Consider the following 22,001-nt stretch of genomic DNA (forward strand, 5'->3'; position numbering starts at 1 on the left):
AATATGCCATTGGTATTTTGACAGGAATTGCATTCAATCTGTAAATTGCTTTGGGTAGCATGGACATTTTAATGATGTTAATTATTCCAGTACATGAACGTGATATATGCTTCCATTTATTTGTATCTTCCTCAATTTCTTTCTTCGGTGTTCTATAGTTTTCCGAGTACAGGTCTTTTACCTCCTTGGTTAAATTTATTCCTAGGTACTTTATTTTAATTTTTTTGGTAGCTGTAGTAAATGGGATTTTTTTTTTCTGAGTTTCTCTTTCTGATAGTTCATTGTTGGTTTACAAAAATGCTATTGATTTCTGATTGGCTTTGTGTCCTGTTACTTTGTTGAATTCACTTATTAGGTTGAGTAGTTTTTTTGGTGGAGCCTATACGGTTTTCTATGTACACTATCATGTCATCTGCAAATAATGACAGTTTTACTTCCTCCTTTCCAATATGTATGTCTTTTATATCTTCTTGTCTGATAGCTGTGGTAGGACTTCCAGTACCATGCTGAAAAAGAGTGGTAAAAGTGGACACCCTTCTCTTGTTACTGATCTTAAGGGAAATTTTTAAGTTTTTGCCCATTGAGTATGATGTTGGCAGTAGGTTTTTGGTATGTGACCTTTATTATATTTAGGTATACTCTCTTTATTCTCATTTTGTCATAATGTGTGCTGGATTTTATGAAATGCTTTTTCTGCATCTGTTGATATGGTCATGTGTTTTTTGTCTTTCATTTTGTTATGTGATGCATCGTGGTTATTGATTTGTAAACACTGTCCCATCCTTGCATCCCTGGGATAAATCCCACTTGATTATGGTGTATGATCTTTTTAATGTATTGCTGGATCAGGTTTGCTAATAGTTTGTGGAGGATTTTAGCATTTATGTTTATCAGAGATAGTGGCCTATAATTGTCTTTCTTTTTTGTGTCTTTACCTGGTTTGGGAAATAGGATAATACTAGCCTTGTAAAAAGAGTTTGGGAGTCTTCTCTGTTCTTGAATTTTTGGAGCAGTATGAGAAGGATAGGTGTTAGTCTTCTGTGAGTGATGGTAAAATTCACTGGTGAAACCATTTGGTCCAGGGCTTTTGTGTGCTGGGAATTTTTTGATTACTGCTTCAAATTCACTAGTTTTTATCAATCTATTTAGGTTTTTTGCTTCTTCCTGATTCAATTTTGGAAAATTGTATGTTTCTAGAAATTTATCCATTTCATCCAGGTTGTCCAATTTTTTGTCATGTGGTTATTCATAGTAGTTTCTCACAATCCTTTGTATTTCTGTGGTGAGTTATTACTTTTCCTCCTTCATTTCTAATTTTATTTATTTGGGTCCTTTCTTCTTTTTTTTTTTTTTCCTTGATGAGTCTGGCTAAACCTTTGTCAGTTTGGCTTATCTTTTCAAATAATCAGCTCCTGGATTTATTGATTCTTTGAATTATTTTTTACTCTTTATGTCATTTAATTCTTCTCAGATATTGATTATTTCCTTCCTTCTACTCACTCTGGGCTTTGTTTGTTGTTGTCCCTCTAGTTCTTTTAGTCGTGACTTTTTTTTCCACTGCTCAAAACAATTTTTTAATGTAAATTTTAATTTATTTAGACTATTTTTTGTAATGTATTTCCACGTGTTCTTCTTCTTCTTCTTCTTTTTTTTTTTTTGAAGTTAAGAACAATCTAACAATACCCAGAGGGGAGTGGGGAAGGGATAGTGGGGAGGAGGGTTTTCAGGAACTACTATAAAGGACACATGGACAAAACCAAGGGGGAGGGTGGAAGCAGGGGAGGGAGGAGGGTTTGGCTGGGGTGGGGTAGAGGGGTGGGGAGAAAATGCAGACAAGTGTAATTGAACAACAATAAAATAATTTTTAAAAAAGAAAAAAAAGTGGCCAACATAAACAAATCAACAAACAAATGTTGGAGAGGATGCGGAGAAAAGGGAACCCTAGTACATTGTTGGTGGGAATGCAGACTGGTGAGGCCACTGTGGAAAACAGTATGGAATTTCCTCAGAAAACTAACAATGGAACTGCCCTTTGACCCAGCAGTTCCACTGCTGGGATTATACCCTAAGAGCCCTGAAACACCAATCCAAAAGAACCTGTGCACCCCAATGTTCATAGCAGCACAATTTACAATAGCCAAGTACTGGAAGCAACCTAAGTGCCCATCTGCAAATCAGTGGATCCAAAAACTATAGTACATTTACACAATGGAATTCTACGCAGCAGAGAGAAAGAAGGAGCTTATACCCTTTGAGACGGCATTGATGGAACTGGAGAGCATTATGCTAAGTGAAATAAGCCAGGCGGTGAAGGACAAATACCATATGATCTCACCTTTAACCGGAACATAATCAACAGAAGGAAAAAGCAATCAAAACAATTTTTAAACTCATCAATTTTGATGCCTTTTAGTTCTGCAGATTTTTGTTTTACTGTTTCTATCAACATTTTTTTGAGGACGTTTTTTAATACAGGGAAACAAAAAATGTGTCACTCAGGGTAAGATCAGGTGAATAGAGAGGGTCAGGCATGGGAGTCATGCAGTTTTTGGTCAAAAACTTGTAAATTTTCAGCGCATTGTGGACAGTGCACTTGTAAATCACCTGCCATTAAATGGGCAAACACACTGAAAGAGCCCCAAGACAAATTCATTGAAGCTGAATGCAGCCTCTCACAACAACACCCTCTAGTACACTGATAAAGATGGGTTCCTTAGACCACTCACCTACTGGGGGAAGCCTGTACAAGAAACCTGCCCTCCAGAACATAATTCTGTTTTTTATTTCATCCCCCCTCATAGTTTTTAAGAGTTTTTAAGGAAGAGATGGACTCTTCCCCAGGGAGATAGAAATTTTAAAAGACATATTAATATGGAGACACATAGTAGAAGACTATTACAGATGTGGAAGAATATCAATGGCCGTATTGAGCAAAGGGGAAATCCCATTGGAGAAGGAAAAATTATTGGTGTTAATTAGCAAGAATGTGTAAAGTTGATGAACTCAGGAAAATTAGTACTTTGTGAAGAAAATAAACTGAGGAACTGAAGAAAGTGGAAATGGAAGAGTCGACTCCCTCTCAAAGCTTAGGAAAGAAAGGAGCAGGTGCAAGGACCGGCCTCATTATGGTGGCAGAGAGACTCACTGAGCCTTGGAAGACCATCATCCCTAAGTTCTCAGCCATGCTTTGTATCTCTAAGGTCATCCACCAGCTCATTGACTTCATACTTCATCTGATGAGAGGAAAAAATGTTCTCAGTAGAGCAGGTATGTGGATACCTCTCTTCTCCATCTTATGAGTACCACTCCACCTGGTGCCTGTGTAGGGCAAGAGTGAGTATAGATCTGGCCTGGCTATGGCTCTGTGTCCCTGGATGCAAGAGGTTGGTGTCATCAGTACACCCGTGGTTCCTGACTGGAAGTGTCAGAGGTTGACCTTGTGAAGTCTGGGATGTCATCGATAAAAATAAAGCCGGCACTTCCTGTATGCAAGGTGCTGTTTTAAGCACTCGCATATGTTAACTTGTATAACATAACCTTTAACAGCAGTGCTATGAGGTGGGTCCTTTGAGTATGTCCATTTTATAGATGAAGACACGAAAGTATAGACAAGTTATCTCAGGTCATGCAGCCAATAAGTGGAAGTGCTGTTTGTTCCCTGAGTCCATGGACATAATCACTGTGGCCTCTTGCTTTATAGACCATAGCACTACCAACATTAGAAGTGCTTTGTATGACCTGGATTCTGCTAGGAAAGTGTCTTCCACTTTTATTTCAGAAACCAGATTTTTTTGACAAATGGAAGGATAAGGAAATTTTTTTACTTTAAAAAAATTTTTAGTTATTGATGTTAGAGATAAAGTGGGAGGGAGAGAAAAAGAGAGGGAGTAAAAGAAACATTTTGTTGTTCCACTTACTATTCTTGCATGTGCCCTGATCAGGGTTGGAACCTGAAAACTTGAAGTATTAGGACTATGCTCTAACCAATTGAGCTACCTGGCCAGGGTTGATATGGAAAGTTTTAAGGAGCAATAAGATAGATCTATAACTTGCAACGTGCCTGTTGAAACTTGTAAAATCTCCATAGGTTTTGCACTCTTTTCCCCACAGAAGAACAGGTCATGAAGCAGGATTTGAAAAGGGAATGTGCACAGCAATTGATCCATATTTCACAACATTTTGAGCCTATTTTTTTTTTCAAGAAAAGTCTAGATGAGTTTATTGTCATTCAGAAAGTTACATAGCAATAGGGCCAGGGTTTGTGAAAAACTTAAAAAATGCAGGTTTGTACGTGTTTGCACATACTTCAGGGAACAGTCTCCCCCACATCAGACACTGCAGCTGCACTTGTCTGATGATGCCTTTGCAGATGCAGCCCTGGGTGCACTGGGCACAGCCCATGGGTCAGCAGAAGCAGCAGCCCTTCTTGCAGGAGGTGCATTTGCAGGAGCCGGCACAAGTGCAGGAGCCACCAGTGGAGCAGGAGCAGTGGAGGTCCGCTTTGATCAGAGGGGAGGCTTGTGGTCCAAAGCAAGAGAAGAAGAGGCACTTGTCCTTGTGCAATGTGTGGTTGAGCCAATCTGTTACAGTTGGGAAATTTCACAGAGTTCTAGATTTTCAGCTTGTCTTGCGAAATGGGAAGATCTGGCAGCTCTGGGCACACATTCCCCAAAGGTGGTGGCAATCCAGGCTGAGAAGCAGCTGCCACCTTTGGATACTCACTCTGCAAGTACCCCTCAGCCCTCATCATTCACACAGTGGTTGCATGGCTTCACACCCAGTCTCTTCCTCATTTGCAAGACCTGCCGTCTCCTCTAGATCCCAAGCACCAGGAAATGGCATCTAATTTAATAAAATGTGGAGACGGCAATGCTGGCCCCAGAAAGGGAAGTTCTGACAGAGAAGACCAAGGATAGGACTTGACCCATACATTTACCTGGGGCCTCAGGCTTTTCCAGGTTTCTCTTGGGAGGTACATAGCAGGGAAAGTTCAGGCAGCTGTTGCATTAGCAATTTTCTCTTGGTCCCAGTCTTTCCTGAGAGAGAGACAGGCTCACCGTGGCAACAATTATCAAAGGGGTGGTGGAGAAGGAGTGAATCCCTGTAAGGGGTTGCTGGGAAAAGGGTATAGGACTTGAACAAACCCCTCTTGGAGATTCCTATATGCCCCTCTTGGCCCTGGTTGACACTCCCTGATCAGGAATGACCATCCTGGCTCCCATGACATAGAAGTTCCCCTGGGCCCAGCTTGGGCTCCCTTCACCAGGCCCTCTCTGCTGTGAGATGATGTGGTTAGTGACATCTCCCGCACTCATCAGTCACGGGATAACAGCTGTCTTGATCCTGCCTCATGTAGATTTAGAGCATTGAGCCTCCCTTAATGTCCAGGAGCCCATGAGATGTAAGTCACAAGTGTCTTAGTTTTATAATTGCAAAAATCTCAATATTTCCATGAAGATGAAAAAGAAGTAAAGAAAAACTATAAACACTGTTAACGAAGCAACTGTTTGGATGGCAACATCTCCTGGAAAAGCCTACAAGTACCACCTCTCAGTAATTTGCTTTGCCACCCCTCTTTCATTAAAAAAAAAAAAACCTGTCCTTCAGACCTCAACAGAGCCTTGTCAGAGTGCTCCACAGTGGACATCTACATCTGATAAATACTTGCATTAAGTAACAAGGAGTGATTTCTTGGGATTCCCCTCACCTCACTATTCATTTTCTACGTGGATAGAGTTGCTGGTTGTTACTTTTACTTAATAAGGGGGCTGCATGGATGTAACTGTCTGTCTCAGATTAGACATATGACTTGAGTGAGAAAGAAGTTTACCCTTGGGAATCCCTCCATTGTCCATGTGGGGAATTCCCTCAGGTGCTCTGAACTGAGTGAGTGTGTGGATGATGACAAGCTCCCAGGGGCACAGTTCCTCACTTAATATCTGAACTTGGGCAAATTAATTAATGTCTCTGAACCTCATATTCCTCATCTGTAAAAAGGGGTGCTTATTCCAGGACACTCCTCCACTGGGCTGTTCCAAACAGTAAACATAAGTCCTTAGCTTGGTGCCTGGAACATAGTCAGTCTTCTATAACTGTTCTAATTAATCATAATAATAGAAAAGGCTATGCTTGGATCTAAACAAGTCCACTATTTAGTTTTTTCCTTAGTCAAATCTTATGGTTTCTGGCCCCCGTGCCTTTGTCTTTACTCTTAGCTCTCCTTCCATTTCTATCTGTCAAAAGCCCAACTCATTTGTTCTCTCAAGGGCACCCAAAATGTCACCCTTTCCAGGTCAAATTTCCCGTGTCCTTTAGTGGGATACGAGTATTGTTTTTGGTTCTCCAGAGTCTCCCAGAGTGAGCAGACTCTTCTCTCTCACCTTCACCTCACTAGAGAGCTGCCCCCTACGGCCCCTTGCACCTGTGCAGGTGGCTGGGGCCTGTCCATGGTAAACAGGCTGTGTCTGCAGGTGGAGCCAATGGTCAGTGCGGAAAGGTAAGGTTATGCTGCCCCATCTTACAGCTTCCAAAGAAAGGCCAGTGACCTAACACATCATGTTTATTTCTTGCTTTCCTGGATAGTATCTTTTTTTTCTTTTTTATTGAATCTATTGAGGTGACACTGGTTAACAAAATTATATAAGTTTCAGGTGCACAATGCTACCCTGGAGTGTATCTCAAGTCTGGGTGATGGTCCAAAGCAGTTTTCTCCATCTGGTGGCTCACTGTTCTAGGTTGTCCTAGACTGCATTGATCCTATGGCATCTCTGTAAGAGCAGATGATCCCATAATCTGTAAGTCAGGGAAAGAGAGAACATGGAGGCTACCTCTTAAATGCTTCCACCTGAAAGCGACTGTGCTAACTTTAAGCCATTGGTTCTGGCTCCAAATCCACCCTTCAGGGATTCTTCAAACTACTCATCTCCTTTGCCCACTGGCTTCCTACTATGCTTGTCAATAAGGGTGCTGGAGGGCAGGGGAAGGGAGAAAGCACCTGCTTCTTTCTGTTTGCTCATCTTCCTTTCATTGTTGTCCTGCAATAGTCCTGTGCCCTCCCAGCAGTATTGGCTCCAGTCTCCAGCTCCTTTCGACACAAACAAAAGCCCCACAAACAGAATCAAGCAGTAGTCCCTTCTCAGAAATCTGACTTCCTGTTCCTGGGGTTCTTCCTCTATAACCTTGGTTCTAATACCCTCAACATCTTTTGCTCCAAGTCCGGGGAGTGGCAGCTTTTCCCTGCAGTTACTATGTTCTTATTGGATGAAGTCTGGACCTGGAGTAGGTCTGCCTGAAGCTGGCTGGTAGAATGTGGGTTCTTGACTACGTGCAGGAAAGATTTCATGAGTCCAGGTGAGAGTGTTTATTAAAACTGAGGACAGTGAAACAATGGAAGAACCTAAGGTAGAAGAAGCAACAGGAGAGAAAAAGTCAGAGAAAAATGGGGCCTTGGAAACAGGCTCGAGGGTAAGCCAAGGATGAGCGGCCATTGCCCACTGCTTCCCTACTTGCCAGTCTGGTCAGGACCCTTAGAGTTTATGAGAAAGAGAGCAGAGATACAAGGTGTGGGCATGCTCTAGCCAGAGTGTGACATGTGTCCTTTGTCTTAAGGCTTTTTATTTTTCTTTGGACGCATCTGGAATTCTAGGGGAGATCTCAGGGGAGGCTCTTAACAGAATATTCATTAGCTTTCCACATGTGCCCTTCAATATATTGATTCATCAAAATGTATGTATATAGGGGGTTAGGGTTATTTTTCTGGTTAGTTTTATTTTTAAAGAACATCATTGAGGAGGGACTGGGACCAAGGCCATTCTGCCCTGGGACAGTCTGGACTGTGTAGACCATTTGCTCCTAAGTGTCCTTTAGGGAAGATAAAGCCTTGTGATCATTAGCTGGCTATAAATTGCTCAAATTGTTTGGCCTTGTTTAATTATTTTGTCTCAGCTTCCCTTATTCTACTTGTCAAGGAATTTCCATAGCTTCTCTCTCTCCTTCCCTAGTATCACCTCAGTTTCACCTGCTTGTTTTTTCAGTTCCCTAATGCTTGTTAAAATGATGCCCAATGTTAATAATCCCTGTTAAATACCTAGTGTGGCATCTGTTGTCCTGACTGAACCTTAACAGATATGGAGACAGACATCTTTTCTGCTCACATTTCATTGGCCAGAAGAAGTCACCTGGCCTCTTTCAACCTCTGTGGTAGGGGGTGGGGTGGGGGGTAGGAAGTGCTCTGAAGGGGGAAAACCAATAGTTGACAAAGGTCTTTGTATTTTGGAATTCAAATTATGTCTTCCAGTAACTATTGATGCATAACACAATTTCCAACCACTAAGTGGCTTAAAATAAACCGTTTTATTGTGTTCACTAGTTTTGTGGGTCAGGAATTTGGGGGTGGTTTGTCTCTGCCCCATGATGTCTGGGACCTCAGTTGCAAAGACCCAAAGGCAGGAAGTGGCTGGACAGCTGGGGGCTGGTATCATCAGAAAGCTCATTCATTTGCTTGTATGGTGCCTGGTCCCAGGAGACTCAAAGACCAGGACACCTGACTTCAGTGCCTATGTTATTCTTCACTTTGCTTTTTAACTTAATAAATCTTGGCATTCCTTCCAGACCAGTAAGTAGGAGGCTACAATATTTTTTTTGCTACAGCTGCATAGGATGCTTATTTAGGTAATTTACAGTCTTTTACTGTTACAAATAGGTTTGCAAAAAATAGTGTTGTCCATTATGGCACAAGTGGGTGAATGGATTTGTAGGATAAACATTTCAGTGGACTTGCCTGATGCAATGTGTAGTTATCTCTTCATAGGGGCTGTATAGCTTAAACTCCACAGTGATGTGTCTTGTTTCTTTAGTGTTGCCAACATAGTGTGTAAGCAAAGTTTTGCACTTTGCCAATGACAGTGAAAAATGTTTCTTTCCGTGTTTTAATTTAGCATTTCTCTTATTGTGTGAGATTGAGCCTCTTGTCATATGTTAGAGTTCTTTGTAATACTTCCTTCACTGTGAATTGCCGGTATTCTTTGCCAGCTTTTATATTAGGTGATTGGTCATTTCATCTTCATATTTCAGGACTCATTGGTTTCCTATATTAGATTACATTAAACCTTTTTGGGATGTGAGTTGAAAATATATTTTTTTTCTTGTTTGCTATTGGTTTTAAGTTCTTTTTATTGCTATGGAGAAGTTTTTATTTTTATGGTGTTAAAATGATCAATCTTTCTTTTTGTGGCTTCTGTATTATGAAGCATGATTTGAAAGGCTACCAAACTCCAAGACTAAGGAATTCTCCCACATCTTCTAGTTTTAGTTTCATTGCTTACATTTAAATGTTTAATTCATCTGGAATTTATACTGGTGTAGTGTGTATGATTTGGATCCAAGTTTAATTTTTAGATGGAAATCCAGTTGTCCCAACATCATTTATTTACTATATTTTCCTGTGTATAAGGTGCGATTTTGCCCAAATTTTTGAAATAAAAGTGAGGATGTGTATTATATATGGGTAGTACTTAATCCATATCTATATAAATGTTTTCAATCTTTATTTATGCTTATGTGTTAAAAGTTTAACTCTAGAAAGCAATAATGATATCCATATGCAAAATAATACCCTGGAATATGATAATTGGATTTGTTTCTAAATATAGTTGAATTAAAAAGTTAAAATGGAAAGATTTTTTTCCTGAAAGTTTGGGCCAAAAACATGGGTGTACATTATACACAGCAAAATATGCTATATTATGCATTTTTACTCCACTGACCTGAGGTGCCATCTTTATCAAATACTAAATTCCTGTGTGAGGGAGACCCCCAAAAACGTGAAATTGATTTATTTAAAAATTATGTATTCTTACGTTTAAACTTCAGTCACCTTCAAAGTACTCTCCATTTGATGCAATGCACCTATTGAGACTTTTTCCACTGCTCAAAAGTTTTTAAACTTGTTGATTTTAATGCCTTTTAGTGCTTCTGCTGATTTTTGTTTCACTTCTTCCATGTAGGCAAACCATTTCCCTTTGAGGACTTTTTTATCTGGGGAAACAAAAAAAAGTTGCTTGGAGCAAGATTGGGTGAATAGAGAGGGTGGGTGGGGAATGGGGGTCATGTCATTTTTGGTCAAAAACTCCTGAACACTCAGCACAGTGTGCGCTCGTGTGCTCATAAATCACCCATCATAAAATGGGCAAACACACTGATAGTTTAAAAAAATTCACTGACACTGAATGCAGCCTCTCACACCACCTCCAGCTGGTACACTGATACAGATAGGTTCCTAGAGCACTCACCTTGTGAGGGAAGCCTGTACTACACGGGGCCTGTCCCGTAGAAGATAAATCCCTTTTTAAAGTGTCCCTCCTTGTATGTACTTGGGAGTATAAACTTTTTTCTATTGTGTTTATTTTTGTGTTGATATTAGAAGTTACTGAGGCTTTATAATTTAGTGGGACTAATACCTTCTCATTGCTTTTTGTTCAGTTTCTGTATTTTTATTTTCTAAATGAATGATAGTGCCATATCTTTTATTTGCAGTGGATCTGTAGCATATTTAAATATTTGCTGTCCCTTTTTATTAATTTATTCACTTATTTATTATTATTTTAATCTTCACCTGAAGACACTTTTTCATTGCTTTTAGAGAGAGAGGAAGGGAGAGAGAAATATTGATGAGAGAAACAATCCGTTGCCTATGCACCCTGACTAGGGATTGAACCCACAACTAAGTATGAGCCCTGACCAGGAATTGAACTGGCAACATTTTGGTGTATGGGACAAGGCCTCAACCAACTGAACCAACCATCCAGGGCATGTCTCTTCTTTTCCAAAAGAATAATTTTTATATTGTTATAAATTGTATATGCTTTTTTGGAAATGTGTATACTACCTATTTCTTTGCAGTTTTACCCTCTTCACCTTTGAGGTTATTTTGAGGCAGATTTACAATGAATATACTACAAGTTTTTCATAGCATGACTGGACACTAGACTTCATGCTGGTTTAAATGAGTCTGAATCAAATTTAGAGAATTATAAATTAATTCTATTAGTATTATTACCTGAGCACCTAATGCATGGATTTTCCTCAAATGTTGTTTTCTAGGTTACTTGTCAGAATATAGGCTGTGAGAAAAGGTCTTATACTACTATATTTGAACATTCTTACTACAAAGCAGCTGCCGCAGGTAAACTGTGAAACTATACAATAAAATTTCTTCTCTGTGACCACTGAATCATCTGAGAAATATTAAGAATCAGATAGAGTTGATAACTTAGGTCTGGGAAGGCCAAATCATTTAATAGCTATCAAGGGCAAACAAAAAAAATTCAGTTGTAAACTAGGCACAACCCACCCACTCAAAGGAGTAGGAAGACCTAAGGAGGTCTGGGACATTTGAAAGGAAGTGAGAAGCAACCTGTGTCCTTTGCAAAATGGACTTTCTGACTAGGTAAATTTATTTTGACTTGCTGATGTACAGGATTCTTTAGTCCTATGCTGTTTATCAATCTTCAAAAAAAATCTATGTGAAATTTGAATAACATAAAATTAATTATTTTAAAGTGAACAATTCAGTGGCATTTAATATTCATAATGTGCAACTACCACAGCGTTCCAAAAACATTTCCAACTAAAACTTCATACTCATTAAGCAGTTATTCTCCATCTCCTCTTCCTTCCATTCCCTGTCAACCACTAATCTCTTGTCTTTATGGACTTACCTATTCTAGACATTCCATCTAAATAGAATCAGACAGTATGTGATCTTTTGTGTCTTTTTCTCACTTAGCTTAATTTTTTTTGAGGTTCATCCACATTGTAGCTATGTTCCCTTTTTAAACAGTTAGCTTGTCTCATTTCTGGTAAGGGATATTAATAAAGGTACTTTCAAGATAATGGGTATTCCTAGAGCTGACTGTGGGCTCAAAATGGGAGTCAAGGTATCAAAGGATGAAATTCTAGAGGAAAGAAACTAGAGTTCATTTAGTCTGACATACCAGATTCTCCTTACCTGATTCCTCTTATGTCCTTGGAGGGCTGTGGGTTGTTTTGAATATGGGCAACTGGTTAGCACCATGCCTGGCAAACAAAGTGCTAAATAAATACTATCATAAATAAATGCATTATTAAAGTCAATTATTATTTTAATTTCCATCTTAGAATCCAGGACTTCCAGGAGAGACATGGGAGGATAGTGGTCAAGTGTGGGGGCACTAGAACAATCACTTGGATTCAAATCTCAGCGGCATTATTTGTTAGCCATGTGACCTTTGAGAGAATGCTTGAGTTCTCTGTGCTTCAGTTTATACTTAATAGAGCAATTAGGAAGATTAAAACACTGAATACAATGCTTTGCACACATTGAGTGATTAATAGATGCTAGCCATAATGATTTGAATGGGTCAGATGGCTTCAAAATCTATCCAGTTTCAAAACTCTTTTATGGCAAATTTCCCACAGCAAGTATCATCCTGTTTATTATGTAAGATGAAAAATAGCCCTTTGTAACATCTAAACATTTGAAGGCACCATTCTGGACAGTGAAAATTTGATGATGACTATTAAAACCTTAGTTCTTGTCAACTTTTCTTTAATCTGAGTCTTTTCTCCCCTTTAAGAGTATCAGACATGTAGTCCTAAAGGAAAACACCAACGAAATGAAAAGACAACCTACAGAATGAGAGAACATATTTGCTGACACATCTGATAAGGGGTTAATATCCAAAATTTATAAAGAACTTACAAAACTCAACACCAAAAAACAAAAGCAACTCCCCCCCACAAAAAAAAACCCAATAAAAAAATTGGCAAAGGACCTGAATCCACTTCTCTAAAGAGGACATACAGATAGATGGCCAATACACATATGAAAAGATGCTCAGCATCACTAATCATCAGAGAAATGCAAGTGAAAACCACAATGAACTATCATCTCACACCTGTCAGAATGGCTATCATCAATAAAACAACAAACAACAAGTGCTGGTGAGGATGTGTAGAAAGGGGAACCCTTTTGCACTATTGGTGGGAATGCAGATTGGTCAGACACTGTGGAAAGCAGTAAGGAGAACCTCAACAAGTTAAAAATGGATCTGCTTTTTGACCCAGAGATTCCACTTCTGGGAATACATCTGAAGGAATCCAAAACAGTAATTCAAAAGAACGTAAGCACCCCTATGTTCATTGCAGCATTATTTACAATTGCCAAGATACAGAAGCAGCCCAAGTGTCCATCAGTAGATGAGTGGATAAAGCAATTATGGGACATTTACACAATGGAACACTATTTAGCCAGAAAAGGTTTACCCTTTGTGACAGTGTGGATGGACCTGGAAAACATTATGCTAAGTGAAATAATCAAACAAATATCATATGATTTCACTCATATGTGAAATCTAATGAAATGAACTGAAAAGCAAAATAGAGACGGATTCATAATGATTAGGATGACAGCTGAAGAGGGGATTGGGGGTGAAGAGATTGAGCAAAGAAAGAAAAAGGACTCATGGACATGGACAAGTGTGGTGATTGCTGGGGGAGGGGAGCACAAGGGGACTAAATGGTAATGGAATAAAGAATGTGTGTTGAATTGTGTCAAATGAAAAAAGTCTATTTTGGCTGATTAAGACTATCAGGGAGAAAATGAATGAATGAATAAATACTCCGGAGAGCAGACACATTATCTTAAAAAGTGTGTACGAAAATAGAATATTTAAAAAGCTCTTTTAAAATGTAGCCTTATCATTACTATGTTGATAGTAGGTGGCTAGGTTACAGGACGAGATTTTAGGCTTTGGGGAACCACTTTTTCAGTCTGTTTGCCTGACTGAGACACCATATACATAGGATTCTCTTGCAGAGAATTAATTATGGTGAGAAGGTATTTTTGTGTTAGAAACCAATCCCTGGAATGCTCAGACATGACGTGTATGTATTTCTTGTTTTCAATTTACGGGGAAAAAATGAAATGGGTAAAACTGTAAATTGGTGTCTCATACTTCTCAAGGTTGGACTCATACTTAGTTGCTTCTGTGGATTGATGCTCAAGCCATTGTTAACGTAACAAGAACAATTTGTGTAATATTGACGTTACCTGACAGCCAGGGAGGGTGGACTGGAATGCAAGTATGTGAATGACAACTTCACTGTACTAGTTGGTGGGGGCAGTAGATGCTGGGGGTCTCTCCTTACTGCTTTCTGGTGGGGGCAGTAGTCAGCACGTGTACTGTGTGGTCATCGCATTCAAAATGACTGAGGAGAACAATGAATCTGCATCAAACTTTGCGTTAACCTTGAACATTCCTCCATGGAAACGTTTTGACTATTCAGAAGACTTTCGGGGATGATGCAATGAGTGCAGAGCAACTACAAGTGTGGCATAAACACTCCAAAGATGGTCAAGAATCTGTTGAAAGTGATCCACCTTCTGGAAGGCCTGCAACAAACAGAACACCTGAGAATGTTCAATGTGTACAGGCTGCAAGCAACAAAAGCTGGTGACTGACAGTGTGAGACCTAGAAGCTGATTGGGGGATTCCAAAAAACTACCGAGTCCAAGATTTTGATGCAGGATCTTGGTATGCAATATGTCGTGGCAAAATTTATTCTGCAGCTTCTGCTACCATAGAAGGAACATCATGCTGCAGTTGCTAATGACTTGATTCAAACCACTACCAATGAACTAGATTTCCTCAGGAAGGTCATAATTTTGAAGGGGACTGAGGCGGCATTGTCCTGTGTACAATGTTTATGATGCCTTCTTCAATAAATGTGTTTTTCATATTATATGGCTAAATACATTCTGAACAGCCTTCGTACACAAAATATCTCTTCCCCAGCTTAACATTTAAAGTTTTATTGTGGTGCCTGCATTTGTGGCAATTAGAAAGCTACTTGGATTTTTATTTTTATTTATTTTTTATTGTTATTCAATTAGTTGTATGCCTTTTCTCCCCTTCCCTCCCCCCATCCCAGCTGAACCCACCTCCCTCCCCCACCCCCACCATCCCCCCCGATTTTGTCCATGTGTCCTTTATATTAGTTCCTGCAATCCCCTCTTCCCACTGTCCCCACCCCACTCCCCCCTGGCCACTGCTAGACCGTTCCCCCCTCAATGTCTCTGGTTGTATTTTGTTTGCTTTTTTCTTTTGTTGATTATGTTCCAGTTAAAGGTGAGATCATATGGTATTTGTCCCTCACCACCTGGCTTATTTCACTTAGCATAATGCTCTCCAGTTTCATCCATGCTGTTGCAAAGGGTATAAGCTCCTTCTTTCTCTCTGCTGCGTAGAATTCCATTGTGTAAATATACCATAGTTTTTGGATCCACTCGTTTGCTGATGGGCACTTAGGTTGCTTCCAGTACTTAGCTATTGTAAATTGTGCTGCTATGAACATTGGGGTGCACAGGTTCTTTTGGATTGGTGTTTCAGGGTTCTTAGGGTATAATCCCAGCAGCGGAATTGCTGGGTCAAAGGGCAGTTCCATTTTTAGTTTTCTGAGGAAATGCCATATTGTTTTCCACAGTGGCCTCACCAGTCTGCATTCCCACCAACAATGTACTAGGGTTTCCTTTTCTCCGCATCCTCTCCAACATTTGTGGATTGGTTTATGTTGGCCACTCTGACTGGTGTGAGATGGTACCTCATTGTGGTTTTGATTTGCATCTCTCTGATGGCTAGTGATGCTGAGCATCTTTTCCTATGTCTCTGGGCCCTCTGTATGTCTTCCTTGGAGAAGTGTCTGTTCAAGTCCTTTGCCCATTTTTTAATTGGGTTGTTTGTCTTCCTGGAGTGCAGTCATGTGAGTTCTTTATATATTTTGGAGATCAGGCCCTTGTCTGAGATATCATTAGCAAATATGTTTTCCCATACTGTTGGTTCTCTTTGTAATTTGGTGCTATTTTCTTTAGCTACTTGGATTTTTAAAAAACAATGTATCCCTAGATTAAGTCTGTGGAATGGAAATTTTAACAGGGGATTCCTGAGAGGGAATGTTGAACTTTCTTGTGGAGGGCAGACCTGGGGGCAAATGGCAGTGCCAGCACAGGTTCTGAGCCTCTGGAGGTGGGAGAAAGGAAGTACTAGGAAATATGTGAAGGTACAGGAAAGATGACAAGTCAGAGGTTTTCTTTCCAAAGGAACATTTACATAAGACCCATCCTTATACTTTCTATGTATAAGAAAGCAAGATATCTAATGAACTATGTAAAATCAAGTCACTAGAATAAAACTTCTAATTTTATTCTTTAATCTACTGGTATTTACCTTCTTGAATATGGGTCCTCAAATCTTCTGTTGGGAAAATTATTGTAAGCACATCTGCAAGAGTGGATACCTTCACATTATCCAAATGAGGCAGCAAATAATGGATGTATATTAATACAATAAACAAATCTCAAAAAGAATGATACAACTTTTATTTTCCATGGATTTTAAAGGTACTTTTTGCTACACAGTTTGTGTTTTTATGAGATAATATTTTTCATATGTATGAAGTTCAACCTTATACAATTTTAAGGTGGTATGTTTGGTAGTGTATCTATAATCTTTAAAAGTTTAGAGTTTTTGGAATGTACAGTATATGAGGTAAAATCAAGATTACATAAAAATTGTTGTCTCTTCTGCACTAATTTTGCAGTGAGGCTCAAATGGCAAGTACACTATTAAATGACATTTACTATCAAAAATAGGAGTTCATTTGCATTACTATGAAAAACATAAGCCACTGTTAACTGCCACAGTGGCACATTTTACCATTTTAGACATTCAACTATTATAGAAATCTCTGGGCTATTACACTGAAACTCATTTGTACTGCCAAATGTGGCACCTTTAAGAAGTTCCTAGAAAACAATCACAATCACTTTGTTTTTGGGGAAGTTACCAGCCTAAACATAAGAGATTAAATTTAAATAAAATGTAAACATACAGTATATTATAGTGACAGATCATTCTTACCACTTGGAAAGGCCAAGTTTATCCATTTCTTTTTTGAACAAAGGTTAATGTTTTTTTTCTACAGCATGGATCATTTGACATAAAACAAGTACAACACATGCCCATTCTAATGTAAGAGAAATTCTTCAGAGATCTTCAAAGTATAAAACATATGTCCTTTACCAAAGACTGACACAATTGCTTAGTAATCACTAAAATGCTAACTTCGGCAACTAAAAATTAGTGATTCACTATCCTAAAATTCAAATAATAAATTAAAAAGGCTAGTTACAAGTGTTTTACAGATAACAGATGTGCTAAAACAAGAATTTTAGAAAGTTTCATTATAAATTGTATTATTACTGGCAATCATTGACATCTGTACAAGATGTACAATGTGATACTTGACAAAATACAATCTGATCATCCAAGAACTCACAAATGCAAGCTCACAAAACAATGAATTATGCTATTACAAAGTGCTCTAATGCAACATTAACCACATGCTATCAACAATTTGGAAGCATCCAGACATTACATTAAACATTAGTTTTTTAAGAAAGAAAGCAGCTTGAAGTTTACTGGTGCAAACTAATTTTGTCTTTAAATCTGGTGTCCCAAACAAAAAAGTTAGGTTTGATTATGGATTCTGTTGGTGATGGCAGTAGTTATGGGAGAAGCAGCACAACTTATGGAGTTCTTCAATATTAGCTGATATGACAGATGAGTATATGTATGTGTGTGTGTATTTCTCCACGTGGTATGTATAGTTTATATATAAGCCACATATGTACATGTATATTCTTACACACATACATATAGTTCAAAGGTTCACAAAACTAAATTAAATAGGTTTGAAATTCAGTTATGATTACTTTAAAAAACTATCTAAAAGCTCTCTGTTCTTTACCATGTCCTCAAAACCCGAAGAGGTGCCTTTTGAATAAACATTAAATTATTTTAGACCAAATAAACTGTCTGTGCTTTCTTTAAGTGATAACTTATATGTGAATTCATGAATATATAGTGTAATAAAGAACTCCACATTCATCAAACAAGAGGCTTTTTTTTTCAGCATATTCTTTCATCCAGTTTTTGTTTGCTAAGCTCCTCCAGTTATTTATTCATCATAATCCAACTTACCAAATAATTAAGACAAATGAGGAGGTAGAAATATAGCACTAGATTGCTTTCACAGCATCAGACTTTAACATTTTTATATAGCATATTAGTGTAAATTTTAATCATTTTGAATAATTTACTAGGTGATAATTTTTAAAACAGATCAGGTTGTCGGTGTTACACTCATGCTGACTGGTCAAAATATCAATTATATATTCTTGCTTCTTAGAAAGTTTGTTTGACAAGAAGGCATGTCAAAAATTAAAAAAAAAGAAAGGGCAATAAAAGAAACAAAAAGCCCAGGCAAACTGTTATTTCTGTGGCTTATATTCTAATAAAGTGCCTCTACCTAACAATATAAGCACTGAAAATGGCAAAATGATGTAGTATAGTCTAAATGCCAGTGCTAAATGCCACTGTTTTTGTAAAAGCAATACAGAAATAATTTTAGTACATGACAAAATAAAATGTAATACCGTATTAAAAATAAAGTTACATTTTCACTTGATTACAAAGTACTGAATGATAAAGGCAATCAAAATGGAAAAGAAAGCAAATAGCACAAGGATGACGGCTGCACACTGCTCGTCACTAAGTGCTCGCCGGGTCCTCGTGCTTTCCACAGTGTCTCTGTTGGTGCTGGCTGCTGGTTCAGTCCTCTGAGAGATGAAGAAAACTGTTGTGCTGTAGGGACCTACTAGGTCCTGATGCCCCACAGAGTCTTGGCACTGTCGGATAGCACACACGCGGAAACGATATTCACAGTTCAGCTGAAGGCTTGAATACCGGAATGAAGAGTCAGGACCCTTGTAAATCTGTACATAAGATATTAGTGAAAGAATTATGAGAGGAGGCTGGGCAGACAATCTGTGTTAAAATTGGCTAGTTACAGAATTACCTTGTGACATGGAAGCTAATGAGTGCTTTTTATCTTTTAAATAGTATTTAAAAATACTTACCCAGAACTTATCTGTCTGCTGTGTAAGGCAGGAGAAATTGAAAAGTTACAATGTAAGATCTACCCTCAGAGAGCCTGTAGACCAGGTAAGAAGTGAAGATGTGCTCCCGAAGTAGCTACAGAACAAGCAAAATCAGCCCATGGGCATTTCCCTGGTTTCCTCAAAATTAAGAAGAAAAACTTTTTTGAAATCATTCCATGAAAGGAGGAAGGATGGCTAATCTTGCTCCCCCATGACATCTTTACATAACTGGTTTCTGCATAATTTCAAATATATCTGTTGAATGAAACAATTAATGAATGAATAGGGAGATTTCTATAGCTGTCTATGGCAAATCATTTAATAAGCTTTAAAGAAGAGAGATCACTTAGAATCACAGAATTGGACCTTAAAACCCAAATTTTCTGCCTATCCCTTAGAAGGAAGTAACAAGAATGGAATTCCATGGATTTTCAGAGAATATGTATTAGAAGTCATCACCCCTGGGTCCAAGCTGTGCTCTACCACTTTGCACTACATGTGATCTTGAATGGTAATTATGAAAATGAAATAAATTACTACTTGTTAAAGTACTTAGCACAGTGCCCAGCATGAAGTGAGTGCTCAATACATGAAGCTATCATTATTCTGTTAATGAGTCCTTCCCCTGATTCTGTATGTGGGAAAACTAAGGCTCGCAGTGATGTTCCAATTAAGTTCTCCCAGCTAGTTGGTAGGCTAGAAGTCAGATCAGCTGAAACCTGGGCTAGCATTCTTTCAAGTAATTTTAGCTGTCTCAATTGTATCTGTGTTATGAATCTAAATTTCTTACATACTGGTTTGCTACAGAACGCTTATGAGTGTATGTAAGATGAAGTTCTAAGGAAATTAGTATTTGAAGTTTTCCAATGTGCTTACAATCTAAAGTACTTGAAAGTGATGATAGGATTTAGATTTTAAGTTAAATTAGAATTAGCACTGCTTTTTCATATACTGATATGTTTATTAAAATTCATATACTACTCAAATGTGGGGTCCCTATTTCCTTTAAACATGTAGTACAATTTCTTTAATATTAATTTTCTTCCTCCTTAGAAGGAAACCTGCTTATCTGTAAATTATATTCAAATCTAATTATCATGTCAATTTGTAATGGCTTAATAAAGAAAAACAATCACACGCCAAATTTAGTATAGGCCTGCTGTAATTTCAGTTACAAAATTATACTTCCACACTTAACAAAATTCAAAAGAAAAATATATCTATATTGGAAAATATTCTATTATTAATAAGTTATAATGGAAGACCCAAATAAAGATGACTGGTTTTCTAGTGGGAAGAAAAATGCAAGATGAGATACTATAATCAAACAACCCAGCTTAAAAGCGCTCAAAATCAAGGTTGAGAGCAAAAACAGAAAATAAGATGAAAGAAGGATATAAATTAGGCTTTTGAGTCATACAAAAAAGTTCTTTGTCTTTAAAATTTCTTGGCTAGGAAGTTGATACTTCCTCTAGGCTTCCACAGTAAGTGTGTCTACTGTTGTATTCACAACACTGCATTATGACTATTAAGATTAATGTAGAAGCCTCCTTAATGGTCTCTGCTCTGCCCGTGTCTCACTCTAGCCAAAATGACCTTGTGTCTGATCATGTGATAATTCTGGTCAAAATCCTCTAAAGGCTTCTCATTTTACATGGAGTGTAAGTTGACAGTGTAGCCTATAATGCCTTACATGATATCCATACCACTCATAGACCCCCACTGCTACCCTTCTTCCCCTTTCTCACACTGACCCAGCCATACCGGCCTCCTTGTTGTTCATTAAATTTAACAATCATACTCCTGCCTCGTGGCCTTTGCACCTATTGTTTCTTCTTCTTGGAACACTCTTCGCCCCATATTTACTTCCTTTGGGTCTCTGTCCAAATGTCATCTGATTCCCTGTATAAAATAACACTAGTGATCCCTACTCCCAGTTTTACCCGGTTTTATGCCTTTTACCCAGTTTTATTTTTTCTCCACTGCAATTATCACTATCTAACATACAATATACTGTTGTGTTTTGTTGCTTTTAGCATCTCTTTTTCTACTAGAATGTGAGCTCCATGGAGTCAAAAACTTGTTATTCATGTGCCTGGTACAGAGTTAGTTCAATAAGTACTTGTTAAATGAAGGAACAATCTGTTTAATGTAGTTCATATCCAAAAGATTTTGAATCCTGAGGTACTGTGTAATTACTAATCTTTGGAACATTGTAAGTACTGAACAAATTGTTTTTCAATTACAATTGACATACAACATTACATTAGTTTCAGGCATACAACACACTGATTAGACATTTATATAACTTGTGAAGTGATCGTCTTGCTAAGTCTAGTGCCCATCTGATACCATACACAGTTAATACAGTATTATTGACTATATTCCCAACGCTGTACTTTACACACCCTGTGACTATTTTTATAACTGCTAATTTGTACTTCCTAATCCCGTTACCTTTTCCACTCCCAACCCATAATCTTGTGACTATCAATTTGTTCTATCTATAAGATGAACAAATGTTTTTGAATTAGGAAGATAAAAATAGTCAAATCTGGCATTGAAAAATTTATAAAAATGAGAAAGGTAAAATACACATATCCACAGAATTGTATCTTGGCACATACCTGTTTGAATTCAGAATCTTTTCCCACCATAACTTGAAGACTGTAAATAACTGGATCACGTTTCATTGGCTGTAAACATTCCCATGTAATCTCACAAATGTGATCACTTACTTTCTCTATTTTGGGGGCTATAGAGAACAAAAGAGTAAGTAAAATCTGCTCTAATTTTTACTTGAAACATTACACATACACTTATTTTAATCAGTATCACCAAAACTTTAAAACTCAATTATTAAGAAATAAGTATTAGTGAATTAGAAAAATTTGCAGAGAAATGGTCACTGGTTCACTCTTACTATCTTCAGGCCTTACAATCTGCAGATGCTATAGTGGCTAGA

At 38.1% G+C, this 22,001-nt stretch overlaps 1 protein-coding gene across 11 annotated transcripts in view; it reads right to left on the reverse strand.

Moving 5' to 3' along the window:
* Positions 1 to 16,222: 16,222 nt before the first annotated feature.
* The window catches only part of FNDC3A (fibronectin type III domain containing 3A), a 220,035-nt gene continuing 214,256 nt past the window's right edge, over positions 16,223 to 22,001 (reverse strand). For all 11 annotated transcript variants that reach the window (XM_024569673.3, XM_024569683.3, XM_045202567.2 and 8 more), the window contains 2 exons: positions 21,664 to 21,791; positions 16,223 to 18,871 (listed from right to left, as the gene is read on the reverse strand). In XM_024569673.3, coding sequence (XP_024425441.2) covers positions 18,557 to 18,871; positions 21,664 to 21,791 — 443 coding nt within the window. In that variant the 3' untranslated portion in view covers positions 16,223 to 18,556. The remainder of the gene's footprint in view (positions 18,872 to 21,663; positions 21,792 to 22,001) is intronic.

Source organism: Desmodus rotundus, chromosome 13 (assembly GCF_022682495.2).
Source record: "Desmodus rotundus isolate HL8 chromosome 13, HLdesRot8A.1, whole genome shotgun sequence".
Taxonomy (NCBI): domain Eukaryota; kingdom Metazoa; phylum Chordata; class Mammalia; order Chiroptera; family Phyllostomidae; genus Desmodus; species Desmodus rotundus.